Source organism: Hydra viridissima, unplaced genomic scaffold (assembly GCF_058129835.1).
Source record: "Hydra viridissima isolate aposymbiotic clone 2 unplaced genomic scaffold, HvirCarnegie_v1 scaffold_4, whole genome shotgun sequence".
Lineage (NCBI taxonomy): Eukaryota > Metazoa > Cnidaria > Hydrozoa > Anthoathecata > Hydridae > Hydra > Hydra viridissima.
This window is the reverse complement of record NW_028324303.1, coordinates 8,712,818-8,738,887: the sequence shown is the minus strand read 5'-3', so window position 1 is coordinate 8,738,887 and position 26,070 is coordinate 8,712,818. Positions and strand designations below refer to the sequence as shown.

The 26,070-nt window shown below is 29.2% G+C and overlaps 5 protein-coding genes and 1 pseudogene across 11 annotated transcripts; 3 read left to right on the top strand and 3 right to left on the bottom strand.

Annotated features, from left to right (window-relative positions):
* The first annotated feature begins 278 nt into the window (after window positions 1–278).
* On the top strand, window positions 279–6,118 carry LOC145183716 (mediator of RNA polymerase II transcription subunit 29-like). Its single transcript, XM_090084767.1, has 4 exons — window positions 279–864; window positions 1,449–1,504; window positions 1,613–1,688; window positions 2,384–6,118. Exons 1-4 carry the CDS (start codon window positions 727–729, stop codon window positions 2,603–2,605), a joined length of 492 nt encoding a protein of 163 aa, XP_089940893.1. The 5' UTR covers window positions 279–726; the 3' UTR covers window positions 2,606–6,118.
* On the bottom strand, window positions 4,587–6,126 carry LOC145182852 (uncharacterized). The gene is made up of 2 exons (XM_080058112.2): window positions 5,133–6,126; window positions 4,587–4,925 (listed from the first exon to the last, which is right to left on the bottom strand). The coding sequence occupies exons 1-2, from the start codon at window positions 6,124–6,126 to the stop codon at window positions 4,642–4,644; spliced, it is 1,278 nt and encodes a 425-aa protein (XP_079914238.2). The 3' UTR covers window positions 4,587–4,641.
* A 3,844-nt stretch (window positions 6,127–9,970) lies between these two features.
* Window positions 9,971–12,705, bottom strand: LOC149889731 (uncharacterized). The gene has a single exon (XM_090084765.1). The coding sequence runs from the start codon at window positions 12,610–12,612 to the stop codon at window positions 10,114–10,116; it is 2,499 nt and encodes an 832-aa protein (XP_089940891.1). The 5' UTR covers window positions 12,613–12,705; the 3' UTR covers window positions 9,971–10,113.
* A 910-nt stretch (window positions 12,706–13,615) lies between these two features.
* LOC149889730 (uncharacterized) lies at window positions 13,616–15,639 on the top strand. The gene is made up of 2 exons (XM_090086186.1): window positions 13,616–13,740; window positions 13,852–15,639. Exon 2 carries the CDS (start codon window positions 14,109–14,111, stop codon window positions 15,030–15,032), a length of 924 nt encoding a protein of 307 aa, XP_089942312.1. The 5' UTR covers window positions 13,616–13,740; window positions 13,852–14,108; the 3' UTR covers window positions 15,033–15,639.
* On the top strand, window positions 14,155–17,793 carry LOC149889729 (uncharacterized). 6 transcript variants are annotated; one of them, XM_090086181.1, is made up of 9 exons: window positions 14,155–15,135; window positions 15,550–15,647; window positions 15,746–15,960; window positions 16,212–16,309; window positions 16,473–16,644; window positions 16,740–16,897; window positions 17,059–17,123; window positions 17,243–17,340; window positions 17,569–17,793. In XM_090086181.1, exons 3-9 carry the CDS (start codon window positions 15,747–15,749, stop codon window positions 17,718–17,720), a joined length of 957 nt encoding a protein of 318 aa, XP_089942307.1. In that variant the 5' UTR covers window positions 14,155–15,135; window positions 15,550–15,647; window position 15,746; the 3' UTR covers window positions 17,721–17,793. The 6 variants fall into 6 exon arrangements, with proteins under 6 accessions (XP_089942307.1, XP_089942309.1, XP_089942308.1 ...); XM_090086183.1 differs by lacking the exon at window positions 14,155–15,135 and having other exon boundaries at window positions 15,646–15,960; window positions 16,216–16,309; XM_090086182.1 differs by lacking the exon at window positions 14,155–15,135 and having other exon boundaries at window positions 15,647–15,960; window positions 16,212–16,258.
* Window positions 17,794–21,214: 3,421 nt separating this feature from the next.
* Window positions 21,215–25,578, bottom strand: LOC149889728 (uncharacterized; annotated as a pseudogene). The gene is made up of 3 exons (XR_016451804.1): window positions 25,288–25,578; window positions 22,639–24,162; window positions 21,215–22,291 (listed from the first exon to the last, which is right to left on the bottom strand). The product of XR_016451804.1 is annotated as an uncharacterized LOC149889728 (transcript).
* Between the last annotated feature and the right edge of the window lie 492 nt (window positions 25,579–26,070).

Below are 26,070 nucleotides of genomic sequence, written 5' to 3'. Positions count from 1 at the left end.
TTGCAGCTATTTTGTTTACATTTTTGTCCTTACTGGCCTCTTTTTCAAGCTGAGAAATTAGTTGCGCAATCGAATTAGAGAAATGTCTATTAACTTCGAAGATTTGCGCTTTAGGTGAAAATTGAAACCTTAAAAACTTGGCTCATCAAGGAAAATGCCTTTAAAACAAAGGTGGTAATTTACGGAAACCTGGTAACTTTTACACTGCCCCAAATTTAAAAAAAAAGAACAAATTTTCTGATTTTTAATTAGATTAAGCTCGCTGTGGTATGATTAATTATACTAACAATTCGAAATAAAAAGTTCTTTTGAGAAATAGTTGATTTTTCATCTTTGATTTTTTTGCGTCGATGACGTCCCGTTTGTGACATTCCGCGTTCACCTGATTTATTTGAAACTATAAATCACCAAACTTGAAATTTTTTCTAAAATTATTGTTTATTTAGTATTGAAGGAAGGCTTCTAAAACCGTCAGTGGCATGAGTCCCTTTCGTTAATATTTTAGATTTGATCCAGAAGCTTCGGGTTCAAACCCCCATCTAAAACATTTTTGTGCAAAATTTGTCTCCGAATTTCAAAATATAATATTTTACTGCTGAAAAGTTCGTACACAGAAGTCTAAGTGCATGTAACAATTTTATCTATTGTAAACAAAGATGAACGTAGGAATTCATTTACAATCTGAATTCTAAAGCTATCTAAAAGTAATTTGTGGTTATAATATTAATGGCTTCAAGTATACCTTCCCAAGTTCATCCAACTCCACTGGCTCCTCCTTCACAAGCATGTCAGCAAACATTAACAGATACAGATCCTTTAGTTAAATATCAAGGTCTTTTGCCTCTTCTAAGGGAGTCTGTTATGGTATATCATTATTCTAGTTCTCTCTTTATGTTATTCTGTTTAAAGCATATTTAAAAAATTTCAGTAGGATATTCTGATAGTGCATTTTTTAAACAATTTTTAACGTGGTTTTCTAACTCTAAAGTAAGTAGTTTCAGGTTTTAAAGATTTTTTAAAAATCTATTAAGATGTAATAATAAGTATAACTTTAATTGAAATATATTATTAAGAAAAAATGTAAAAATGACTGTTTAAACATAAGTTATTTTTGAATTATTACTTCAAATACTGTTATGTAAAAGTGACTTTTTTTTCTGTAAGGCAAGTAGTACTTGACATATATTTTAAACATCTATTTAACTAAAGTTTGATTTTATAAATTTTGATTTTGATTTATTTTCAGTGCATTTTTTTTTTATTTTACCTAGTGTATGATTGATTTAGCAGTCTGTTAAAAATTGATTTATATCATATGGTGTTATAAGAAACTCATGACATTTCTAAAAGAAATTACAGTTAAAAAGCTTTTAAGAGTTTGAATGCTTGTTTATCTTTTTAATAGAAAACATCATAAGAATTATATAGGCTTTTTTTATTTAATTTAGAATCTAATTAGACATACTGTTTATGTTTTACAAAATACTGCAATTGGACAATGCAGGTAATAAATACTTTAATAGTTATTGTTGTACACTAATTTTTAAACTCAAATTTTTATTAGATAATGTGAATGAATAAATTCATCAAAAATGTCACTAGTTTCTTTTAGGCAAACTGATGTTCAGATGTTGAATAAATGCATGGAAGACTTTTACAATATCAGTGATCAAGTGCATCAGTGGCTTGTAAGTTTTTTTAAAAACTTTAAAATTTTATGTTATATGTATTCTGTATAAGCTAAATGATTTTATATTGAACAAAATAAAGAATTTCTCTTTAAACTCTTGTTCAGTTTTTCTAGACTTGTTTGAGAGCACTAACATAATAAGTTTATGGTTGAATAAATGAATCAACTAGAGTAACATGATGATAAAAAAAACTTTTGAAAAGGTCATGACTCCCTTGAATATGAACTGAAAAACTTAACTTAAAAAGTAAAAGGCAATTGTGTAATCTTTAAGATTATATGTATATATTTTTCAATCAAGCCATATCAACAAATATGATCAAGTTGAGATTAATCCACACAGTCTCTATACAGCCTCAAGATTGATTCTGTTAAGGAATAATTTTCTTCAAGATTAGAGTTGGTTAAGTGTTTTAGCAAATTGTTTTTATAAGCTTGTCCTTTCTAATTTTTCAATATAATTTTTGAAAATTGAAATCTAAAGAAAAAAATGTTATATATGTTTTAGCTTGATAATTTTCATTTTCAAAAGGTCCTCCTTTTTTTGCCATTACCTGTTATTTACAAATAAGATAAGAGCTTCTTAGAAATTTTGGACAAATGTTAATAGGCTCTTTATAAGAAACAAAACATTTTAAATGGTATTGAAATATTTTCTTTAAAATGGTTATGATCATGATTTTTTGTCTCTAGGTTCTAGCAGACTCAACAGTTATCCAATATCAGACAGGAACTCGTTTCTCTCCTGAGGTTTTTCCTCCATTTAATACAGATAGGCAGCAACAACAGCAAGTAATTTCCTCCCAGAATGGCGTGCTTTTCTATTCACAGTATTTAGCAAATGCCAAAAGGCATGTTATTGCAACAGATCAGCTTCGAAATATGTTGAGTGATTTTGCTGATAGCCTTGTCTAGATGTTGAACAATAGAATATATTTAGATGTTCTGGAAAATATGCAATATGTTTTTTGTTTCAAAATTTACTGGTTCTTTATAGTTTTTAACTGTAGATTTTTAGTTATGTACTAATATATTTATGTTACCTTTTTTAATTGGAATGCACTAAAAAGTTATCTGCTGAATGGTAAGATTCTCACAGTTAAAGAAATCTCATTGATAGTAAACTTCAGGCTCAGAACATTTCCTCTTAAAACAATGGTATAAGAGAATAAAAAATTTTCTATTTTTTCTAAAAATATTAGTGGATGCATTTTATATATATAGTAATCAGAGATTTAGTTATAGCATTTTTACTTGAATGTAATTTAAAAATATTTTAAGTGTTTCTTAGCTGACATTACAGTTACATGTGCACCATAACTGTTCAGAATGTACACAAGTACAAAAACCATTACTACTGCAAAAATCAAAAAATTACATAAGGTTAGTATATTTGCATTCATAAAATCTATAATACAACAATAGTGATCCACTCTTCATAAAATCTTCTTTCATAAGCCAATTCTAATTTTCTAGTGGTCTAATTTTGTAAGCATCATTTTACAAAAAAAATTTTTATAGCTCTAACTAGTCATCTTAAGTACTTGCCTTGGGAATTTGACTAAAACAGTCATTAAACTGAAGCAAACCAAATTTCAGGTTAAAAGAAAGTTGAAATATGATTTTGTCAAAATTAAAATATTAGCCTAGTTTTAAAATTCTCGACAACTTTAAAGGTCATGATTTTAGCAAGTGGTAGACTTTAGATTTTTCAAGTAAAGTTACTTCTGCTAATAATCAAGTTCTAAGATAAAAGGACATATTAGCGAATTGCTTTTTTTTTATTAGTCAGTGGAAATTGTGCCTTATTTTAAAAATGATATAATGGTATATTCAAAATGCAAATTTGCAATCAGAAAATTTGATACTGTGTTAAACATAAAAAGTCCTCGAGAACTTCCTCAGCTTGTAAAAACGTTATTTACGTGAAATTTTCTTATCTCTGATGTCATATTTGCAAATTCAGGGGCAACGCCGGGTAAAAAGATAGTTGTTTGACAATTACTTTTTTCATATTTGACTTTTTTTGTTTGCTTTAAGGAAACTAGATTTGCAATATGTATATCAATGTTCCATTTACATTTTTTTTCTCTATGTTCATTTCAATAATAGAAAAATAAAAGTTTTAATTTTATAAACATCATAAGCCAAACATTTTTTGTTTTTTGTGCAAGGAAAATGAGACCTTAATAAATTGTTTGATACAGCTCTTTGATGTTTGCTTCATATTGTTATTTGATTTGTTTCTTTTTCCATTTTTTTTCTTACAGTATTGTAGAACTGTAGGGGTGTTTAAAGAATGAGAAAAATTTACTTAGGTAATTTTTAATAACTTTTCAAGTTACTTAAGTTTAAGTAATTTCCAAACAAGGAAATATATTCTTTAAATATTGTATACATTTTAGTGTGTTAGTACTGTGTAATTTTAATAAATAAAGTAATAAAAACATTTTAAGGATAAAAGGACAGTTATTTAATCCTTCAATTGGAGTGATTTATTTTTTGGCCAAAACATTTATCATCAACTTCTTCAGTGTCCTCTTCTATATTGTCACTACAAAAATGTTTATCTTCTACTAACTCATTTGCTTTTTTATCAAGTGCATCAACTATTTCCCAGTTAATTCCATGAAAATGACATAGTTGATGAGTTATCTTCCGGGTTTTTCTTATCACACTGGCTCAATCTGTAACCATTTCAATAATAACATTATTAAGTTAAAATCGTTCAGCTTTCTTAAATTGATTAGTTTAAGACTAATATTAGCCTTAATTGAGCCAACAATCCTCACATTTGCTTATATGTTTCAAAAAAGAAAAAACTGAAATGTTTTACCTTAAAAGAACTTTGTCACCTTGCAAGAATATTGTAAAATTTTCACAGAATAAAACAATATATTACTGTTTCTATCTTTTTCAATTATGTACAATAAAATTTTATATAAACTATATCATGAGACAAACGGATTGGTCAACTGAGTGCAAGCTGAATACGTGGATGTTCCACCGCTTATTAGAGCAATCAGCACAATCTCGAAAAGCAACAGTTTTATGTATAAAGGAACATCTTTTTTTAGAACTAAGTAGAAGTAGCATGGCAGTAAAAAAGACGTCATCGTCACCGTAGTGCCACCAATTAAAGATAGGATGACTTCAAAATGAGGAACTGCCTCGGAAATACCAATCACGAAGAAAACAATTGCCGATCGAAGTATTATTCGCGTCAAACCAAATTCTAAAAAAAACAAGATAACGTAAGCATAGCAGCTAGTTCCCACTTATGGAAATAATGTCCCAGAACAGAAATGTTTCTCGTGCGCTCTCGGACATTTTTTCGATACGTGGAAACTGCTTTTGAAAATAAACGTTTTGTTTTTAGCTTTATTGCATAGTTGGTTGCAGTTTATTAAGCTTTACTAGTGAAAAAATTGAAAACTCTTACTGTGTTCTGTTTTAAAGTATTTTTCAAATTGTCGGCTGATCGGATTTATTGTGATGACAAAAGTAAACAACAGATGAAAAGTGATCACAACTTCAGATATCGTAATCATAAACCTTCCTCGTCCTTTTGCTTCCTTCAGCGTTTTCAAAATGTTGTCGTCTACTGCGCTACCAAATGCCAGATAGGGCAAGACTGCAACAGGGACGTACATAAGAAGGACAGCAATAAACGCTAATATTGCCGAAAGAGGGAAACGTTGCGGATACTTCATGTCAGTTTGGAACGTTGGGAAGACTGTTGCACCTCCAAACGCAAACGCTATTGTTCCGAAGGCTGAAAAAAAAGATTCAAAAGTCTCTGTTTTCCTCGCACTGGCTGGAGCAATGCCATTTTCGTACAAGTACATGCTCGTTCGTATAATTATGAACACGCATGCGATAATGGTGCACAAACTTGCCCCTAAAGCAAACTGCCATATTTCTTTTGGAGAGTCCAGCCAAGTGAAAGGTAGAAGGACAAGTCCGCACAGCAAAACAAACACTCTAAACTCGTTCTGCGCAGTCAACGAACCGATTTTTGTGTTGGCTAACGACGATATTTGATGCGACGATAGTAACAGAAACACTGTGCAAACCCCAACCAAAGTTACAAGGACGCAGATCTCAACTAATCTTTTTCCCCATTTGCCAGCTGCGAATTTACCGATCACGGGATACGGATCTCTTAGATGGTGTCTGGAACTTTCTGTCGTGCTCGTTGTTAGCATCCAACACTGGCCGAGAATAATTCCACAGTAAAGCGACATACAGCAGCCAAGTACCAACATTAGTATTCCTGTCCAGCCAGAGTCGCTTACAGCTTTAGGAATCGCTAAAATTCCACTACCAGCCATTGTTGCTATGATGAATAAAGCGCACGTGGTAACAGATATTCCCTTTTTATCATCTCTTACTTCGTCAATTTTTACAATAAAAGTATCTGAATCATTTGCCATGATAAATCTCTTGGTCTGTTTTATATTTTAGGCGCGCGCTTCGTTAAAATTAGAGAAAAGTGCATACATAACATTTATTACAAGCTTTTTATTCAGTATCAACTTAATCTCAAATATTTACCCGAATTATTACTGAGAATTTATGAACTTATGCATTGCAAAACAATATGAGATTAGCTTGAAAGAATAACACTCAAGTTGATTCCTAGCTTTTCTATTTTCTTTCTATAAAGAAGCATTGGGAACGAGTTTCTAAGATTAAGTGACTATGGAATTGTTATGAAAGAATCATAATTTATAGAAATCAACCATTGAAAGAGTAGTTAACAAAAAAAATTTTCTGGTAAGTAAACTTTAGGAATAACTGATGTTAAAAAGTTTTAGTGCTACTATTTAGTGGTATTAAGTTTTTTGATTTTAATTGTGATTGAGGCAAAAGATTCTAATGGACTAGTATCTCTTGGTATAGTTTTCAGTCGATGAAACGTCTTTATCTAGTGGTCTATTGGTTATAGTTGACGAAGTTAAATCACAGTCGCTAAACATCCCTCACGCCGTATACCGGTGTAAGAGAAAGCAGAAGGATTATTACTCGAAGTTGTGCTTATAAGAAGTTATGCTTTTACAACTGAAAGCTAACCGCAGATGGTCCTACGTTTTCCTAAATTGTTTTTCATTTCTTTGATCTGGAGAATTGTTGGAGTATTTCACAAAAGAACCATACACTTTTGTTTGAGAGTTGACATAGAGGTTGGAGTTTTTAGGTTATGTGCGTAGGAAACAATAGTAAAGTAATAAAATTAGCTTTGCAACATTCTATTTAGGAAAAATAAGAAGTGTAGTTATTCAAAAACTAAGCAACTTATTAGTTCAGATTGTTTGGTATTACTTTCAAAAATGTTTCAAAAAATCATTTTCCTGTGTCAATCCGGACTTACTATATACTAGAATTTGATTTTTTTTTTGTTAAAAAGAATTGTATCTGAAGTACAAAATTTATGCAGGGTAAAGTGGAGCGATTTTATTATGCTTTACGTATAGGAAACTGTTTTAGGCAAAAAATATACAAATATTTTAATTTAATTTTTTTAGCTGATTAAACATGTGGTTTAACAGTGATACATAGGTAAAAAAAACTTTTGAAATGGTTATTTTATCATTTAAAACACATTTACTTAAATGCAGTTAAATGCAGCTTAAATTTTATTGCTTTTTTATTTCAAGACACGAGCGCGTACAAACTTTTGTAAAAAGTAGTAAAATCGTAAATCATTTCGTAAAAGAAGGAATAGCTCGAAATATAATCTGCAATAACTCAAAAAAAAAAACTTGATATTGGTCAGTCCGTTTGCCGAGATATCGACGTCATCAGTATTTTAACTTAATTTTATTTTGCGTTTATATGAATAAACGAGCAGGGGCCAATGCTATAAACAATTCGAAGTTTTTTTCAAGAAAAAAAATCTTTCGTAAAAACGCAATTTTTCACGTACGAAAAAAAGTTCGTAATCTCGAAGAATTTATCGCTGTTTGTATTTTTTTCGGCCATTGCTATAAAGCATAAAACGTATACGTCACTAAAATTCACGAACTTTTTTATCCGTAATACATAGTAGTTATATAATAGTAATTTTTATTGTAATTTTTATTTATTAGGCCTAATTAATGAATTTTATTAGTCATTAAGTATGCTGTGCTGTCTATTCTACTTTTATGAATATTTTTACATTCTAGTATTTGGTGTTTAAAAAAGCTGTGTAAAATTAAAGTAGGAACATGAATTTAATTTTTTCGGGCGAAGACTTAGATTTCGAAGTTGCAGAAAATTAGCTTCGCCACCGATTGCCTCGAGAGGTTGGTGTTTAAAACATTACTTAAAATTACTATATATATATATATATATATATATATATATATATATATATATATATATATATATATATATGTATATATATATATATATATATATATATATATATATATATATATATATATATATATATATATATATATATATATATATATATATATATATATATATATAATGATTTTTTATCGAACAAAATCAGAAATCAAACTAAATAGGCGCAGAAATTATATTTTTGTTTTGTTTTTCAATATCATTTTAGTTTAATGGTCGCTTTTTTAACGAAGATGTTTCTGACAACGTTTTTTGAGAGTAGTATCGAGTCCCAAGAGCTGTATTAGATTTTTTAGAAACTAGGCTTAAAGATGATTTGCAACATTATACTAAGCAATTTGCAACATTATACTAAGCATTTCTTCATTTTATTGGCACAAATGTTTTTTTTCATGTTCTCAGAGACTGTCATGGAATCTTTACCAACACAATTTATCGTATTATACAGTGTAGGAGAAGCTATTTTCAATGTTAGTGTATTAAGTTAATAAAACTATTGGAAGTATATATATATTTACATATATATATATATATATTTAGATATATATAAAATTGATATATACTATACATTACATCATGTTATCACTGTTAATTTTATATACTGTAATATATCTCTGCTGTTTTTGAATAGAATGATTAAATTGCCATTATTATTACCCTTGTTATATATCATTAGCACTGTTAGTAGCTTACTTTACATTAGTTTATAACTATTTGTATATAAACTCGAATGTAAAATCTTTATTTAGAAATATGATTGATTGATTACATACTTATATTATGTTAATATATACTATATATTACATACTTATACTATAACATTTGTAAATATATATATATATATAAAATATAATGTAGCAATACATATTTTTATTTAAATAGTTTGCTAATTAAAACATACTAAGCTTCCCCTCTTTGTTTTCTCTGATCTTTATTGCTAGTAACATTTTAAGTTCTTTAAACAGCATTTTATTTTGTTGTGTATTTGTGTATTATTTTGTTGTGTATTTGTGTATTATATGGCATATTTATCAACTCTTTATACTTTTCTTTAGTCAAACACTATGAAAAATTTGTTTAACCAGAATTACTATCGAAAACCTTCATAAATAAGTATGGAATTTTAAATTCATGCATGCATTGTTAACGAAGCACAACAAGGAACTGAATAATCGATTAAATGCAGATTTTAAGTAATTAGTTTATTATGAAGTTACCAAAATCCTTTTAAGCTTTATCTATAAAATATCTGCATAAAAACACAAACAAAGAATGTTCAATGATTTTGAAGCGCTAACGTTGTTCCAACAATGGCCGCCAAAAATCACGAAGAAAATATCTAAAATTGAGATCAAAAATCTATCTGAAGTTTTTTTTCGAAAAAACGCATTTTTTATCTGAAAAGGCGATTCCCTTGTTCGTTTATAGCATTGGATTTAATAGCGAAGTTTTTATCTTAAAAACGGAGTTTTTTGAATGTTTATAGCAATGGACTTTTTTTTTCTTCGCTTTTTACGGTAAAAACTTCGTGTTTTACGGAAAAAACTTCGTTTTTTATGTTTATAGCATTGGCCCCTGGCCCGGATAGTGATCCAGGCTAGTTCGTTTATTCATATAAACCTAAAATAAAAATAAATTGAAATAAGGACGACGTCGAGATCTCGGCAAACGGGCTGGCTCGGCAAACGAGTTTATATCATGGCGATACTTATTACAGGCCTTCCCGTCGCGAATCCGTATTTTTAACTGGGGGCGGACAATCTTACGGAAAATATAAAAAATGGCTGAAAAAATATGCGAGCTACATTATTTTCAGTTAATTTATTAAATTTAAAAGGAACTGTTCCAATGCACAAAGTGTCTAATTCAGTTTTATTAAATGTCATAAAATTTTAATAAAACAAGAAGTAATGAAAAACAACATTTTTCAGAATAATGAATGAGTTTTTTTTAAAAACGAAATCACAAAAGAAAAATAAACAACCTTTAAAATAATGCAAAAAAAGCTATTAAAATAATCATCAAATATTAGAAATTGTTATGAAAAATGTACATAGCAATACTTTTTAATGTTTTACAGATAATTTTAAAACCTTTAATGCAGGTTCTTTAGAGGATTTAGGTGAAATAAACAAACAATAATTTTTAAGAAATATGTTTGACAATATAACACCATGTTTCTTTAGCATGTTTAAGTTATAAATATCTGATATCATCAGAAATATATTGCACAACGACTTTCTGCATGTCATTTTTTTCTCAATTTCAAAAATAATGTAACAAAAAAAAACCCACTGAACACAGCAATCCAGAGGTACCCTCAATCCACCTCTGTCCATAGTTTTTGTGTAGTCTCCATACAACTGAAAATAAAATGCAGTGTCAGTCAACAACTCATTTTCACTGACATCATCTTTTCTTGTAACATAGCCTGCAATATAAAACAGAGCCATTTTTGTACTCAGTGGCAAAGATGCTTCTAGTTCAGGCAATTGATTAATTATATCACAAGATTCTTCACTTCTAAAATAGCCACATTTTTGACATAAATGCTCAATATCAGTAGTGTAATCTGAAACATCAACTTTTAATTCCAATAACAGTTTAGCTTTTTCAATGTTTAATTTTTCAACAACATTTTGAACAGTTATAAAATATGTTCCGCCTGAACCTTGTCTAAACTTACTGAATGCTTTTTCAATATAATCTGTTGAGAACTCTCCTAACATAACATAAATGAAATTGTTTTTTAACAAATATTTACACATCTCTACTAACCCATAACAAGTATGCCAAATTGAAGTACCTGTATCTCTAGTTAAGGATTTTATTCTACACCCTTGTTTACCACTCATTTTAAGAGCCATATCCCCGAAATCAAGTAAATATTGCAAATTCATGTCTAGTTCTTCCGAAATAACTCTTTTATGAGAATCTAAAAATCGAGTGTCGCCATAAATTTCTTTTACACTAACTATTTTCCAGAATTTAGTAACTTTTTCTAAAAAACAAATGGTTTCATTCATATTACAAGGGTGGATAACTTTTGAATAAGTTTTGAGAGCAGCTATAGTTTCATCACAAAACACTTTTAAACAGTGTGAAACATTTTGTCTTTCAATAGGTTTTGGATGTATAGCTACAAAATTTAGTCTAGATAATTTAATTAGCTGATCTTTCTCAAAATCAAATAAACATTTAAGGTCACTCCATTTAGCAGTCATATTTTGATTTTTTTCAAAATGCAATTCCTGTGTTTTTTCTGTTATCCAGTTATTTCTGATACTTTTTAGTAGATGAACATAATCAAAAAGTAGAAAAATCCCACATTTTGTTAACCAAGGTTTTTCTTCAACTCTCTCAAATAAATTAAAAAAAGCTTGATTTGTTCGATTTCCATCACAAATAACTGAAATAACTTTTCCATTGCTAGACTTGATTGAATTAATAACATAGCATACTTGCTCAAACAAAAAAGAAGCATCCAAATGACAGACAGGTACCATTTTGCACAAAAAAGATGGTCCACCTTTTAAACATTTAACCATGATACCCAAAACAGTATTTGCTAACAACTCAGGATTATTTTCAGCTTTTCCAAATAGAGAACCACCATGGTAGAGAAGAAGAGACTTTACATAAACCTCATCTACCAGTATTATACAATTTCTCTGATTCTCCTCTATATTTGAAAATACAGTGCTGATAAAACTAATATCTGAAACATTCTTTGTCCTAGATGTAATTTTTGTCAGTGTTTTTACACTCGGAAGTTTAAAATCTTTTCTTAACTGATTGTATAGACTTCGAGATGTTGAAAAATAAGAATACGATCTGATGATTGTTTCTATACTATAAATTTTTTTACCTACTTCTGATGCATTCATAGATGCAATATGATCTTGTAATATCAATCTTTGATGATCAACTTCAATGTTGTTCAGATAGCGAATTGTTTCTTCCACTCTTGACCAACAATCAAGAGTGGTAATATGGTTTTTAGATAATGAAGAAATAAAGCAACGAACACCAGCATGAAAACTTTCAAATTTAAAATTGCTTGAGATATGAACAGCAAACATAGGTATACAGTTAACATAAAAGGAATTTGATTGGATGTGCAAAACTTCATTTACAACAAAAGTTGTTACAGGACAAACAAATTTATGATTTTTAATATCTTCACATAAAGAAATGAATGTAAACAAATCACTTTTTAAATATTGTGACAACTCATCACACTTTTCATTTCTGATAGAAGACAACACTTTAGTAGTGGACCTTGGTTTTAAAGGTTGAGTTGGTATAATACTTGATGGAATATTAGGAAAAATTGAAGGAGGTTCGATTGGTCTATCTTTCCCATTGACACGAGCTTTTAAAAAATTTTCTGGAAAATGTCTTTCACAGACAACAGTATCTGGCTTATTTGGAAAATTACTTCTTGGAATTGAATTTATCCAACGATTTCGTTCTTCTTCATTCGAGGGAAGCCTATAAACTCGTACTTTATTTTTAGTGTCATAGTTTCCTCTACATCCAGGAATACAGCACTTTTTAACCATTTTGTGACTATCAACTGCTCTCAAATCGAAGTTTTAAGACTAAACTTTCCGTAACATTGTCCGCCCCCAGTCAAAAATACGGATTCGCGACGGGAAGGCCTGTAATAACCCAGCCGGCAAAAAACGTTATCAAAACGTTGCGTATAGGTTGCGCGCGCTAACGTTACAATTCAACGTTTTAAAAACGTTGATACATCGTTAGTTAACTATTCATAGTTAGTTTTTATTTAAATTGCAGCAGTTCAATTGAAAAAAAAATTGCATTTGTTTTTTTTTTTAGCTTTTTTCTTTTCTATATTATAAATATTATAAATTAGATTATAAGTTTATACATGGGTTATGAAATTATAAATGGAAGTTTTTTTGCCATAAGTTTACATAAATGTAAACAAGTCTGTATACAAGTTTACGAAAATCAACTATTTGATACTATTTTTTTAATGTTGTTCTCAGAAGCCCCACTTATTGCAAGTACCCCCTGTTGGCGGTATATGTATATTATCTTTTTGCATTAGATGTCTCGACGAAATTATTTAAAGACTTATCGTAGAATAAGCAAACAAGTGAAAAGGCTTATAAATGAAACAGAAAGTGATCATGATCACAATAAAGTGTTAATTAAAGACCACTCACCTACATTAAGCCTCAGTGATGTAACTGATTTAAGTTCAGAGTTTGATATTGACACAGACATCAGTACAGAAAATGAGCTTGAGCTTGAAAACAATATTGATGCCCTAAAAAGAAATGAAAACCTGCAGACTGAGTTAGCTAGTTGGCTTGTAGATAGTCAATGTAGCAGAGAGCTTGCAGATAGTTTGCTCAGTATTTTAAGAAAGCATGGTTTAAATTTGCCAAAAGATAGTCGCACTCTTTGTCAAGTGACTCCTTCAACTATACCATGTTTAAACAAATGTGGAGGAAGTTACTATTACTTTGGTCTAAAAAATACAATAGTGCAGTTTTTAAAGGAAAATCCAGCATTTGTTAATGACTAACATGTAATTGAACTAAAGGTTAATGTTGATGGGTTACCATTAAAAAAATCATCAGCTGATAATTTCTGGCCAATTTTGTGCTGTGTTAAAAACTATAGGCCTTTTGTGGTATGTTTATTTTATGGAAAAGGTAAACCATGTTCTGTTCAAGAATTTTTATCAGATTTTATTTCTGAATATAAAAAGTTGAAGTCTGATAATATTTGCTATATTAATAAGGTATTTTCTGTGTCCATACTAGCATTTATTTGTGATGCACCAGCTCGGTCTTATTTAAAATGTATAAAGAGCCATAGTGGTTACAATGCTTGTGAAAGATGTCAAATAAAAGGTAGACGTATTGACAATTGTATTGTCTATGATAATGATGAAGCTGTCTATAGAAAACGAACAGATGAAGAATTTATAAAATATGTTTATAAGGATATTCACCAGAATAATATTTCACCCTTAATTGAACTGTCATTCCCCTGTGTGACAGGTTTTGTTTTAGACTACATGCATACCGTTTGCCTCGGTGTGCTAAAAAGAATGTTAAAGTTTTGGAAAGAGGGTCCTGCATGCTGCAAAGTTTCTAATATTCAGCTGAATCAGATATCTGAACTATTAATCAACATGAGATGCTATATACCATCAGAATTTGCACGAAAGCCAAGGTCTTTAGCAGAGGTTAACAGATGGAAAGCCACGGAACTAAGACAATTCCTTCTATATACTGGTCCAGTTATTTTAAAAGATGTAATTAATCCAAATATTTACCAACATTTTCTTGCATTGTCTATTTCAATGACTATATATTTAACTGATAACATAGAAAAGAGAGTGCCTCTTTTACAGTATGCAGAAGAACTTATGCATAGTTTTGTTAGAAAGTCAGGTCAGTTATACGGACAAAATTTCTGTGTGTATAATGTTCACAATCTGTTACACCTTGGTGATGATGTTAGACACTTTCAATGTAGTTTAAACCAATTGTCTTCTTTTCCATTTGAAAATTTCTTACAATCATTAAAACGTCTAGTTCGCAGTGGACCCAACCCGCTAGTACAGGTTGTAAAAAGACTAGAAGAAATAAAGTTAGTAGGAAGAAAAAAAGAAAGTAATCAAAATGAAATGAAAATAACAGCAAAATTGCATTTATCAAGTGATTCATGTATTTTACTTAAGCATGGTAACTTTGCTTTTGTGCAAGAAGTTGTTGAAGATGGTTTTATTTGTGATATTTATGCAATAGGCCAAGGAAAAGAGTTTTATTCTAGGCCATGTAGCTCAACATTAAATGTTTTACATTTTAAAGCAGCAGATGCTATAATTGGAATTTTTGTCCAAAAGTGTGATGTCAAATGTAAGGCTATTTGTTTGCCAATAGCTGATGGATATGTTATGATGCCTGTCAGAAATGGAATTGAAAGTTATCTTTAATCATTCAAGATTTTTTAAAAGTTCAACTACAATAATTTTTTTCATCAATATGTATACGTTGCTTCAAAGTTAAATATTCACTAAGTGTTGTTTTGGAACTGAGGTAACTTGTTTTTTTAATTAGTATGATAAGATCAGTTATAATGCTTTTTAATTATTACTTGTTTACACTATTCATAAATTTTGTTATACAGAGTTTTTATTTATTATTTCTAAAATTTAGGGTTGTTTAATCAATCTTGTTTTACTAATCAGATTATTGAGTTGTGCCAGAAAAAATTTTTTTAGTAAAGTTTACTCAAATTTTATTTTTTTAATTTCTTGATAGATTGCTACTTGATATGATAGTTGCGTTCTTTGCTTTGTGTTTTTTTTTAGTAGCATGCTTTTTTATCTCTCACTTAAAGTTTTTTTTTATCAAAACATTTTGTTGTCAAAGAATTATTTGAATAGCAATTTACAGATATAGTGTGAAACAAAATAAAATATGTAATGTAAAATTATTCTCTTTCTCTAGTAGGTAAATTAACAATATGTTGAGGCTTTTTACAAGTACCGCATTATTTATTCCTTTATAAATATGCATGTAATAGATGCCTGCTTGATACAATAGTGGTATTTTTTCCCTTCCTAAAAATTATCCATTTTGCTTTTATGTATTTTTTAACTAATTTAGTTTTTATATCTCAACAGAAAAATATATGTTTTTTTAGAATGAGTCAAAAATATGTTAATAAATATTTACGGTTAGTATGGTTAGAAAATGGTAAAGAATTAGATGGTACTGTACCTGTAAACTGGATTTCTGAAGACCACAAATATATGTTTTGGCCATCAAGAGGCAATATTCAACATCAGATAAAGAATGGTACTAAACCAAATGAACAGTGGAAGAAGTTTCAAATTAAGAAAATAATGTTATGGAATGGTTTGTTTTTCTTAAAGTATTTATTATACAGTTATCATAGTATTTATTATAATTATTATTTTATCATTTATATTATTTATATTTAGTGTTTATTATAGTATTTAAAAAATTTTCTTGAAAGTAAACTTATTTTTACTGATGTGGTTTTATCAACAAAAGATTTCTGTTTCTAGATTAGGAAAAGTATTTAAACATTTAAGATAAAAAAAACTGCATGGGACTTTAGTCTACATGAAATTTTTTGTTTTTAGACAGTTATAAGGCTTGCAATGAATATGAAGCCACAACCACCCCAGAGGTTAGTGATCATCTTGATTGGCCAACTCCACCACTAAGCAAAAAATTTAGGGTAAATGTTTATTAAAAATTTAACAAGGATGCATAAAAAATGTCGTTATATAAACAAAATATAAAGCAATGATAATTTCAATATATATGGTCATGACTATATAAGTGTAAGCTCTTAGATTTTGTAAGTTTATAAAGTACAACTAGTTATTATAATTTATTAGAGTACTTCAGTTAGTCACAGCCAGAATGAACATCCAGAACCATCCACATTTATAAGACAAGGTGGATATGATGAAGAGCCTGATGAAGACAGGGAAAGTGATTATGATGATGAAGTCTTTGCTTCTACATCTCAGGCAAACATAAATCAATCATTTTTATTGGCCCAAGAGAGTGAGTGTATTATTTTCTTTTTATGAATATGCATCAGACCTAGTGGTATGCTGAAAATTGTTGATTACTTAATTGAATGTTGTAAATTTATGTAGAATTTCAAAAGCGGGTTTTACACTTGCTGATGGAAATAAAAGAACTTCTAAAAAGATCCAATAATCCTGAGGAAATAACTTTGGTGCAATCAACACAATTAGAGGAATTTTATGCCTTTGATAAGACCTTAAGTGAAAAGGCTGTTCGACTTAATGTGGTTAGTAATAATATTGAACATATAATTATTTTATTAGTTATTGATTGCAGCTTAAGTTCACTTTATGATGTTTCAATGGTACTTTTTATGCAGTACTAATTATAAAAATTACTTTTAATAAAGTGTTTTTATTTGTATAAAAATGTATTTGCATATAATAGTTACAGCAGCTTTCACGAGTTGGTGGTCATGATGCAGATGCAATGGTATTTGCAATGATGAAGCGGTATGGATATTAAATTCAGGAAGTTGTTACTATATTTTTGTGTTTATTATTGTACAAAATGTTATTACATTAGCTACCATATCATTATTCTTTAAAGTTTGATAAATTATAATTTCTAGATTAATGAGTATTTGGGTAATGAGCCAGCTGTGTGTCAAAGGAAAAACAAAGAATAAAATCACTTTCCAAGAAATGGCAGTCTTTCCTATTCTTATAGGTATAATAATGTTTTGTTTTCATATAAAGAAGTTTGTTATCACTTAAATTTCCAAAGTAACTATTATGTGTATTTTTTATTTTACACTGTTTTTGAATGTGACTATTTGCTCTGTGCACAATTTCAAAAAGTTTTCTTGTTTTATGTTTCAGTTACAGAGTTTACTCTTTTTTTTTTAAATAATAGTTTATCTTTTGATGAGTATAAGTACTTCATATATGTTTTCAGCTGCTGTTCAAAACACTTTTAAAGAGACTAACGAAAATCAAATAAGAAATGCAATGGAGAGGTGTCTAAAATATGCTCCGTATAGACCAGGTGGTACTAAATGTCAAACTGTCCGAACAGCATCATCATCTGACTCTAACAAATCGATGTAGCAAACCAAATCATTTTGTGAAGATAACTTGTATTTTTCGTAGCATTAATTTTTCAAAATAAGTCTTTCTCTAATGTGCGAGTTTTAATTTTAATTGTTTAACGTGGCTAAATGCACCCTAGTTTATGCGTTCGTGTTTTAAAACAAGACAATTTAAGAGGGTAAGAGGCTTGAAAACTTTCTATATTTATATATGTATGTGTGTGTGTGTGTGTGTGTGTGTATATATATATATATATATATATATATATATATATATATATATATATATATATATATATATATATATATATATATACATACATACATGCATACATACATGCATACATATGTAAATCGTATTCATAAATATAAAAGTAAAAAATGTTTCCGAATACGACCTTAAAATAACGTTGAGAATTCGTCGCTAAAAAAACGTTGTTAATTCGTTGTTGAAAAACGTTTTTAGGTGTTACCTATGCAACCAATGCATAACGTTTTCGCAACGTTTATAATAACGTTTTTACAACGTTTTAAAAACGTTTTTTTGCCGGCTGGGAAGTATCGCCTTGGTGTAGAACGAAATAAATTAGGTATAATTACCTCAAAAAATTATTGCAGGTATTATATAAAGGAAATCCGAAATGCTTCTGCGCATAACACACCTTTCAAAAACATGGCACCATTTTTTTAAAAAAAAATTGATTTCACATGTGTTTTCTAATTTACTTTAATTAGAAATTGAAAAAATCCAGATCTGAACCGCTTTTCATTTAAACTTAAAACAAGTACTTAATAATAAGGGAGGACTAATTAGATAAGTTTTATTACTAATACAAAATTCCAAGTGTATATGTCGCAAGCCTTTCTCCAAAAAACCTGAAGAACTCTGAAAATCAAACCTTGAAACAGATGCCCTGGAGATGTAAATTGTAACTTACAGCAATTTGTAATTAAAAACCACTTCACAACTAACGCATAACAAGATTTTTTTGGGTAACAGTAATATTTTACAATAAGTAAGTAACAATATATTTTTTGCAAATTAAAAAGTTAGTCGACTAAGTTTAGTTAGACTAAAAAGTTTGTCGACTAATTTTAGTAACAGTTTTTTTTAGTTAAGTTAGTTACAATTTTTAGTTTCGGTCACAACACTACTTTTTACGTTGTAGTTAACTACACCTTAAAATATTCGAAGTGTCTTCGTAGAGCGCTATGCGCTCTACATAGCCATTAGCTACTCAGACCGCAATATTGTACACGCATGCGCAATTATTTTATTATAACAGTGCGATATTTCACAATAAAGCTGGTTGTATAGGCGGTTGGGTTTAATTAAACCTCCTCTGTCTTTGAATTTTAAAAAACTGGTTTGTTCGAAATGATAAGAAAGTACTAATACATTCCAACAATTAATGCAGATTGTTTGTTGTAAATTCACGTATCATAAATTTTTTGATAAGATACATAATGTTGATAATGTTTGATAACATACAAAATATATGTTATCAAAACATTCCCTTAATGATTTATTTTAAATAACAAGTTAAAAACAATTGACTCAATTATTAAGAGCTGAAATATTACAAAGAATAATATATAAGTAAAATGACATATATTAAAAAAGAATATTTTGTACTTAATATTTTTATTAAATACTATATCCATTAATTCCATATATGTATTAAATAATCCTAGAAGGAACTTCTGAGTAGTGTGAACTTACAGCACTCAGCTAATAGTTCATGCAGCATGTACATATCTGGTATCTTGCTACAAAAATTGAAAATATAAAATTTGTCAAATTGTAAGTAGACACCACTGCCGCTTACCATACAGTCATGTTATCAACCTTCTAGCACACTGCATTGGGTAACTAAGAACTAAAAGGTACATAGATTATGCATAAATATTATTTAATCGTAAATTGCACTTAAAAGGTATATCGAATATTTTGTACCTTAGTATCAAAATAATTACTTTAATTGTCTGATTTTTTTAGAAATCATTTCATTTCTTTAAAGTCATTAAAACTTTATTTCATAGTCTAGTTTTTCTTTCAAAACTCTATTTATTTTTTTTAATATTGCTGTAAAAAGCCTTATAAAATGTACATCGATCACCGCTAGGAGCTCCGATCGCCGCCATCTTGGGAAGCCAATTTTGGCTTCAATTTTTTTGAAAAAGGCAATTGAATACGCTATCCAGTTATATTTTGAGATCAGTGAGCGCATTGCGCTTCAAGTAGCAATGGCCTAAAATATTACCGATATTGGTCATTGTGGAAGCCGCAATTAACTCCAAGGAGGACCAAGGAGGTTTAATACACAGGAGACGGCATAACGTGACTTTTTTGAAGCCAGTTTTGAAACGAGCCGTTAAATACAGGAAAGTCTCCCTATTTTGATTGGATGGCGAAAAATTGGTCTACAAAGTCCGAAAAACATTATTCTCGTTTGCCGGACTTAGTGACTTCTATATGATATATGTGGAATACGTATATGAAATATTATAAATATATTTTTAGAGATAAGGACCGCGTGAGACATATTTTAAAACAATAGCTAAAAAAACAATTTTTTTTGGATAAAATGGCACTTGTAGCCGTTGCCAAAAACACTAAAATTTTAAATTACCTCAGCCATCGCATCTAAAAATTCACACAATTTTAACAAAATCTTTTTGCCATACTGAAAGGGTTGTTCGAAAGAGATTTTTCACAATATATTATAATAGGCAAATATATTTGATCTAATTTGGGGTAAAAGATTAGACCGAATTTTGTAACTTTTTTGATCTGTTCCCTGACTCGAATCAATTTTATAAAAAATCTGCCGCGCTTAAATCACAGAAGACAATAAAACCGCAACAACCCCCGTTTTCAAAGGGAGTAATTGCAATTGCAAAAAGAGGTAAAACAACATCTCTGTCCTCTATTCTTGCTCTGATAAAAATATCTCTTCACTGAAAACTATAAACAGCTGCCGCTGCTGCTTCATGGAAGTGATAAACAAATGCTGTGGAGAATTAACTAATATTTTTAATTATAGATTTCATGGTGTTTATTTGTAATTGTTGATTTAAATCCACATTGGGTACGGTAAAAAGTGTGTTGTTGATATTTTAAAAGTTTTTTTCTTATGTGAATACAGAACTATGTATAAATATATTAATTAACATTTCATTTGCTCTGAAAATTCTGAATACACCCAAATATAGAAAACAGGTTAAAAGTTGGACTTATATAATGACTCATTAACTCCAACATTTGCTTACTCGAATTAACTTATCTGCCCCTTGGAGAGCCGACATATTGGGAGTTAAATATGCAATTAAATATCTACAAAACTGCAATTACAAATATAAATTGGTAAATGAAAGAAGTTTTGGAAATGAAATTATCGAAGTTTTTATTAAATTAGTTTAAACTAATTTAATAAAAATACTTTGTTGTATAATACATTATACAATTATGTGTTGCAAAAGCTCTATTATTTAAATATTATAATGATGTAACCAACATTATTTCTTTATATAATCTATTAAAAACAGACTACTGAAAGGTTATTAAAACATCAAAAAATGTAACACATCAAAGACTAGTAAAAAATATTTAATTAAACAAAACTAGTTAGAGTAAAACTTTTTCTAAATTGTAAAAAACCACAATCAAATCTTTTACCTTAACACTTCACACCAAAACTGTTAATCTCAGTAATGCACAAATGTAATGTATAAACATTTTCAATAGAAACTCCAAAAACAATAAGACTCACACTACAACATAATTTATCTTGTTCTATTACTGAAGTTGCATCAACATTTTTTCTAATAATTCCTTTTTTTAAACTAACTTATCATCACTCTTTTTCTTAACTGAAAAATATTTTTTATAGTAACTACTAATCCAGTGTTTGATGTAGTAATTCATGTTAATGCTTGATAAATCCACTTTCAGTTCTTCCTTGGCTAAAAACAATGACTAAAATGGCTTCTTTGGCTAAAAACAAAAACAATTTCCTTATAAAATTTTCTAAAGAAATTGCTTCATTTTGCCAAACTGTTGTAAAATTTTTTTTTGATGCTCTGTTTGCATTATAATGATAAAGTCAGCATCTTTAAGTTTATTAAATGTATCTGACTCTCCCTGTAATTTATAATGTAAAACATGATTATTTTCCTTCATTTGCCACTCTTTTAGCCAAATTGCAACACTATCTTGGTCATTAGCATGAAGCTGTATAGAATTAATGTTAAATGCTTTTTCGAGATTTTTAATATCTTGGTATTGAGTTAAATATAATCTGGATTGAACAGAACCCATTTCATCTCTAATATCATCTAGGATTCTATCTTTGGTTACACCCATTTTTAGTTTGCTGGCAATTTCTAGTCTTTGAGCACTTGATAGGGAAATATGTTGAATTTATTCTCTTTTAGTTATTCTTTTCTTTGCCATGCTTTTATAAAATCCACTTCTGTTGCATTGATAGTATGATACTTTCCTACCATTTTTATCCAACTTTTCACCAGAAGGTAAAACATATTGCGTTGAGTTATTACTTTCAATATCTGATTTCCACAAATCAAATTCTAAACATTAACAAAAAATGAAACAACAATTATAAAAAAAAAGGTAATAAGAAAGACAGATAACTGATTGTTTAATTCCTTTACAAATTTGGCAATGATTCATAATATAAGAAGCTACTATTCTGAAAGATGCATTATAAAAGGGCCTGCAACAATAACTTACAATATAAACTATGAATAATCTACTCCTGTGAGTATTGTGAAATTAGTTAACTATTTAATTTTTTTTTTTAAATCTTGAAAACAAAATGAAACTCAAATTTAAAGAAGTAAACAAAAAAATAAATAAAAATCATTTTTTTTTATAAAAGCATATAAAACAATTTACTTCAAAAACATATAACTACCTTTAAAATTAGAAAATGATAATTTTTCTTTCTGAAAAGTATAAAAATGAACCGCAGATAAATGTTTTCGTAAACCATTGATTTGTCTGCATTGAAAACCACATTCTAGACAAAAAGAAATGCCTGACTGAATATATGCTTGAGCTTCATTAATCAATCTGTGCTTATTTTTTATATGTCGCTGCATATTCTTTTTTTTGGTGAAAGTAATGTTGCAAAATGCACATTTTAGAGATGAAAAATTGTTACTTTCTATATTAACAATAATATTCTTATTTAATGATGATTCAGAAACATTTGTATATTTGAAATCTTCATAAGAAGGCACTTCGAAACTGCTAGAAACTTTGCCTAAAGCAGGAACAACAAAATCCAAATTATTTCTTTACTAATAAACCATGACATTGAAAGCAATCTTAAATATTTAGAATATTTTGTAGGCTCTTGTAGAAAAATGTAATTATTGTTCTCTCTTTTATCATTGCTTATTATATGTACAAAGTAATCATAATTTAAACAAGATATCGCACAAATTATTATAGTAATAACTCCACAAATATTTCCACATGTCTGCATTGGGTAGTTTCCTCTGCATAATGAACTGCATTTTTTGACGCCATATCTGTGCGTTTTTGGATCATGACAGTATGTAATGCTAACCTCTTTATTTAAGTGATACAATTTTCTGATCAATAATTTAACTTTACATAAAAAATCATCTGGAACTGACCAACCTAATGAATCTCCATAGTAAAAACTACACTCAATATTATTATAAACTGCAAATGCCCAATGGGAACCAGGATTAAAATCTGTGCCAGAGAATGTTTTTTCATTGTTTCCTGCAACATTTATAATAAATATCAATTTGCTAGGGACAGAAGTTAATCTTGACACATAATGCTCAATATTTCCTATAAAGTTAGTAAATTACCTTTGAATGGCTTTGAATAGAATTTAAAATACAAGATATTTGCATCATATGATCTGAGGAGAGCCATCTAGTACAGCATAACTCAGCTAAAGTATTAGGGTTCATCCCATATTCTGAAATTTCTGTACTAGCTGGCTTTCTAAAAAGCACTTCCTTGAATTTTTCAATTAAATTTTGAGGAGGGAATATTTTGTACCAATTGATTTTGGTACCAACTTTGGAGAATTAAACCATGTCAGCTCTTGATCAACTGCTAATTTGATCTCTTGAACCCTATGAAGCGCTATTAGATGCTGAACACTTTCATAGAGGAATTTCCCTAAATTACATTCTATGTAATGGATTCCACTTGCAATATTATTGCGGAGAGATAATTCAGTTGACCATCTCATTAACTGATGTTTAGGTGGCAAACTCTTAAGAGAAAACACATCTTCAACTTTATCAAAAGAAAACTGGCTGGTTTTGATGGAATAATCTTGAACAGTTTTTACAAATTGTTTATGTGACTCGTATGCATCTTGTCGATTATAACTATTGATCGTAAGCTGATTAAGCTTCATTTTGTTTAGAGATAAGCTACCAGATACCTTAAACATAAAGTAGCTAACTCACCATCGTTATTGCGAATTAGAAACTGGAAACTGTAAGCGTGCTCTTTAGTATATATACTTATATATATATATATATATATATATATATATATATATATATATATATATATATATATATATATATATATATATATATATATATATATATATATATATACACCTTGTACAGAAAGTTTAAACGCACTTGTTTTTTTTTAAATTATGGTAAGTTTGGACTGGTGCAAAGAGAAAATCTGGTGATGGGTCTTCATTTTTTGTTTTATTTTTTTCTTAGCCAATTATTAATTAAGAAAAAAACACAACTTTCAAAGAAAAAAACACAAAATCTTTTCTGAAATGTAATATGAAACACAAGAAATCAAAAAATTGATGAGAAGAAAGTGCAATAAAGTTTAAACGCACTTAGTAATTTTTTGTCATGGAAATATGTTAATATGGGATATGAAACTCGTTGTTTTTGATACATGCTTGTAATCGGCTTGGAATTGATTCAATAAGATTTTCAATCATCTTGATTGGAATTTCAAGCCACAATTTTGTTAGTTCTTTTTTAAGCATTTCGTGACTTGTTATTTGCTTTTTTGTAAGTTGATAATCCATCCAGCTCCATAAATTTTCAGTCGGGTTTAAGTCAGGTGATCGTGCTGGCCAAGTCATGAGTCGAATATTACTTTCAACGAAATAATTGGTAATTGAATGTGCTGTATGACATGGAGCATTGTCTTGTTGAAATAACCAGTTTTGATCAGCCTGGAGCAAATTGCAACTAGGGATAAGCGAATTTTCCAAAATGTCACGATACCCATACTGGTTCAATCTTCCTTCGTATATTTTATGACAGCCAACGCCTGAGCCTGATATGCATCCCCATATGCCGACAGAGCCACCACCTTTTTGAATACGTCTGTGTATGTGTTGCTTCAAATATTTTTCCGTATTTTTGCGACGAACAAATCTTTTGTTTTTTCTGTTAATAATTTCAAAAATCGAATCATCGCTAAAGTTAATTATTTTCCATTGTTCCACCGAATAATTTAAACGCTCTTTGCACCATTTTTTTCGCTTTAGACGATCGGTTAACGACTACATAGGCTTTCTTACAGCATGAAACGAATTTAATTCTTTTTTGCGTGATAACTTACTTATTGTCGTACGACTAACTGTTTTGTCTGCAAGCGAACTATTGATTTCTGCAGTCAAAGCTGACACTCCTGCTTTTGGGTTGCGTCTGCTAAGCGTATAAAGCATGTTTTCATCGCGAGCTGACAGTTTTTTTGGGCGCCCAATACGAGGTTTATCATCGACACTACCAGTCGATAAGTAATTTTTTATTGTTGTACGAACGCTGAATTCAGAAATATTCAAATGTTTGCCAATTTGTCGATTGCTCATTTTGATTTTATGCATGCCAATTACTTGCCATTTGATTTTCGATGAGACAGCTCTTTCACCCATGAAAATATGATCTTTTGACAAAGTTTTATCAGTTGAAAATGGCTGTAGATTGAATCAAATCGTAGACGCAGTTTTTTTTGCAAAATAAAATAAGAATAAAGATGCAAGTAGAATATGCTAACGATAGCAGGCTTTTGAGTGATGAAAATGCAAAAGACTGCAAGAAAAAACCAATCAATTAACTAGAGTTACGAGTTTTCCAACCAAAGTGCGTTTAAACTTTATTTCAAAAAATTGAAAGGACTTAATTGCTCCGTTAATTTTCTCATCATCCTCCACCTTCTTTATGGTGTCCTTATATATATTTTTTTCTCTAAATCGATAAATTAAACCATTAGTAAAAATAAACATAAAAAATTCGGACCATATCTCATCAATTTATCGGGTTATCATTTCTTAAAAGAATTATAGACGTTAAAAAAATAAGTG

Excerpts from the sequence above, each read along its gene's own strand:
- LOC145183716 (XM_090084767.1), top strand. The coding sequence starts at position 727 with ATGGCTTCAAGTATACCTTCCCAAGTTCATCCAACTCCACTGGCTCCT. Across the intron at positions 865-1,448 it reads TTCTAAGGGAGTCTGTTATG|AATCTAATTAGACATACTGT; the intron begins GTATATCATTAT and ends TATTTAATTTAG. Across the intron at positions 1,689-2,383 it reads ATCAAGTGCATCAGTGGCTT|GTTCTAGCAGACTCAACAGT; the intron begins GTAAGTTTTTTT and ends TTTTGTCTCTAG.
- LOC145182852 (XM_080058112.2), bottom strand. The coding sequence starts at position 6,126 with ATGGCAAATGATTCAGATACTTTTATTGTAAAAATTGACGAAGTAAGA. Across the intron at positions 4,926-5,132 it reads ATACTTTAAAACAGAACACA|AATTTGGTTTGACGCGAATA; the intron begins GTAAGAGTTTTC and ends TGTTTTTTTTAG.
- LOC149889731 (XM_090084765.1), bottom strand. The coding sequence starts at position 12,612 with ATGGTTAAAAAGTGCTGTATTCCTGGATGTAGAGGAAACTATGACACT.
- LOC149889730 (XM_090086186.1), top strand. The coding sequence starts at position 14,109 with ATGCATACCGTTTGCCTCGGTGTGCTAAAAAGAATGTTAAAGTTTTGG.
- LOC149889729 (XM_090086180.1), top strand. The coding sequence starts at position 15,687 with ATGTATTTTTTAACTAATTTAGTTTTTATATCTCAACAGAAAAATATA. Across the intron at positions 16,898-17,058 it reads AGGCTGTTCGACTTAATGTG|TTACAGCAGCTTTCACGAGT; the intron begins GTTAGTAATAAT and ends TGCATATAATAG. Across the intron at positions 17,124-17,242 it reads GTATTTGCAATGATGAAGCG|ATTAATGAGTATTTGGGTAA; the intron begins GTATGGATATTA and ends TATAATTTCTAG.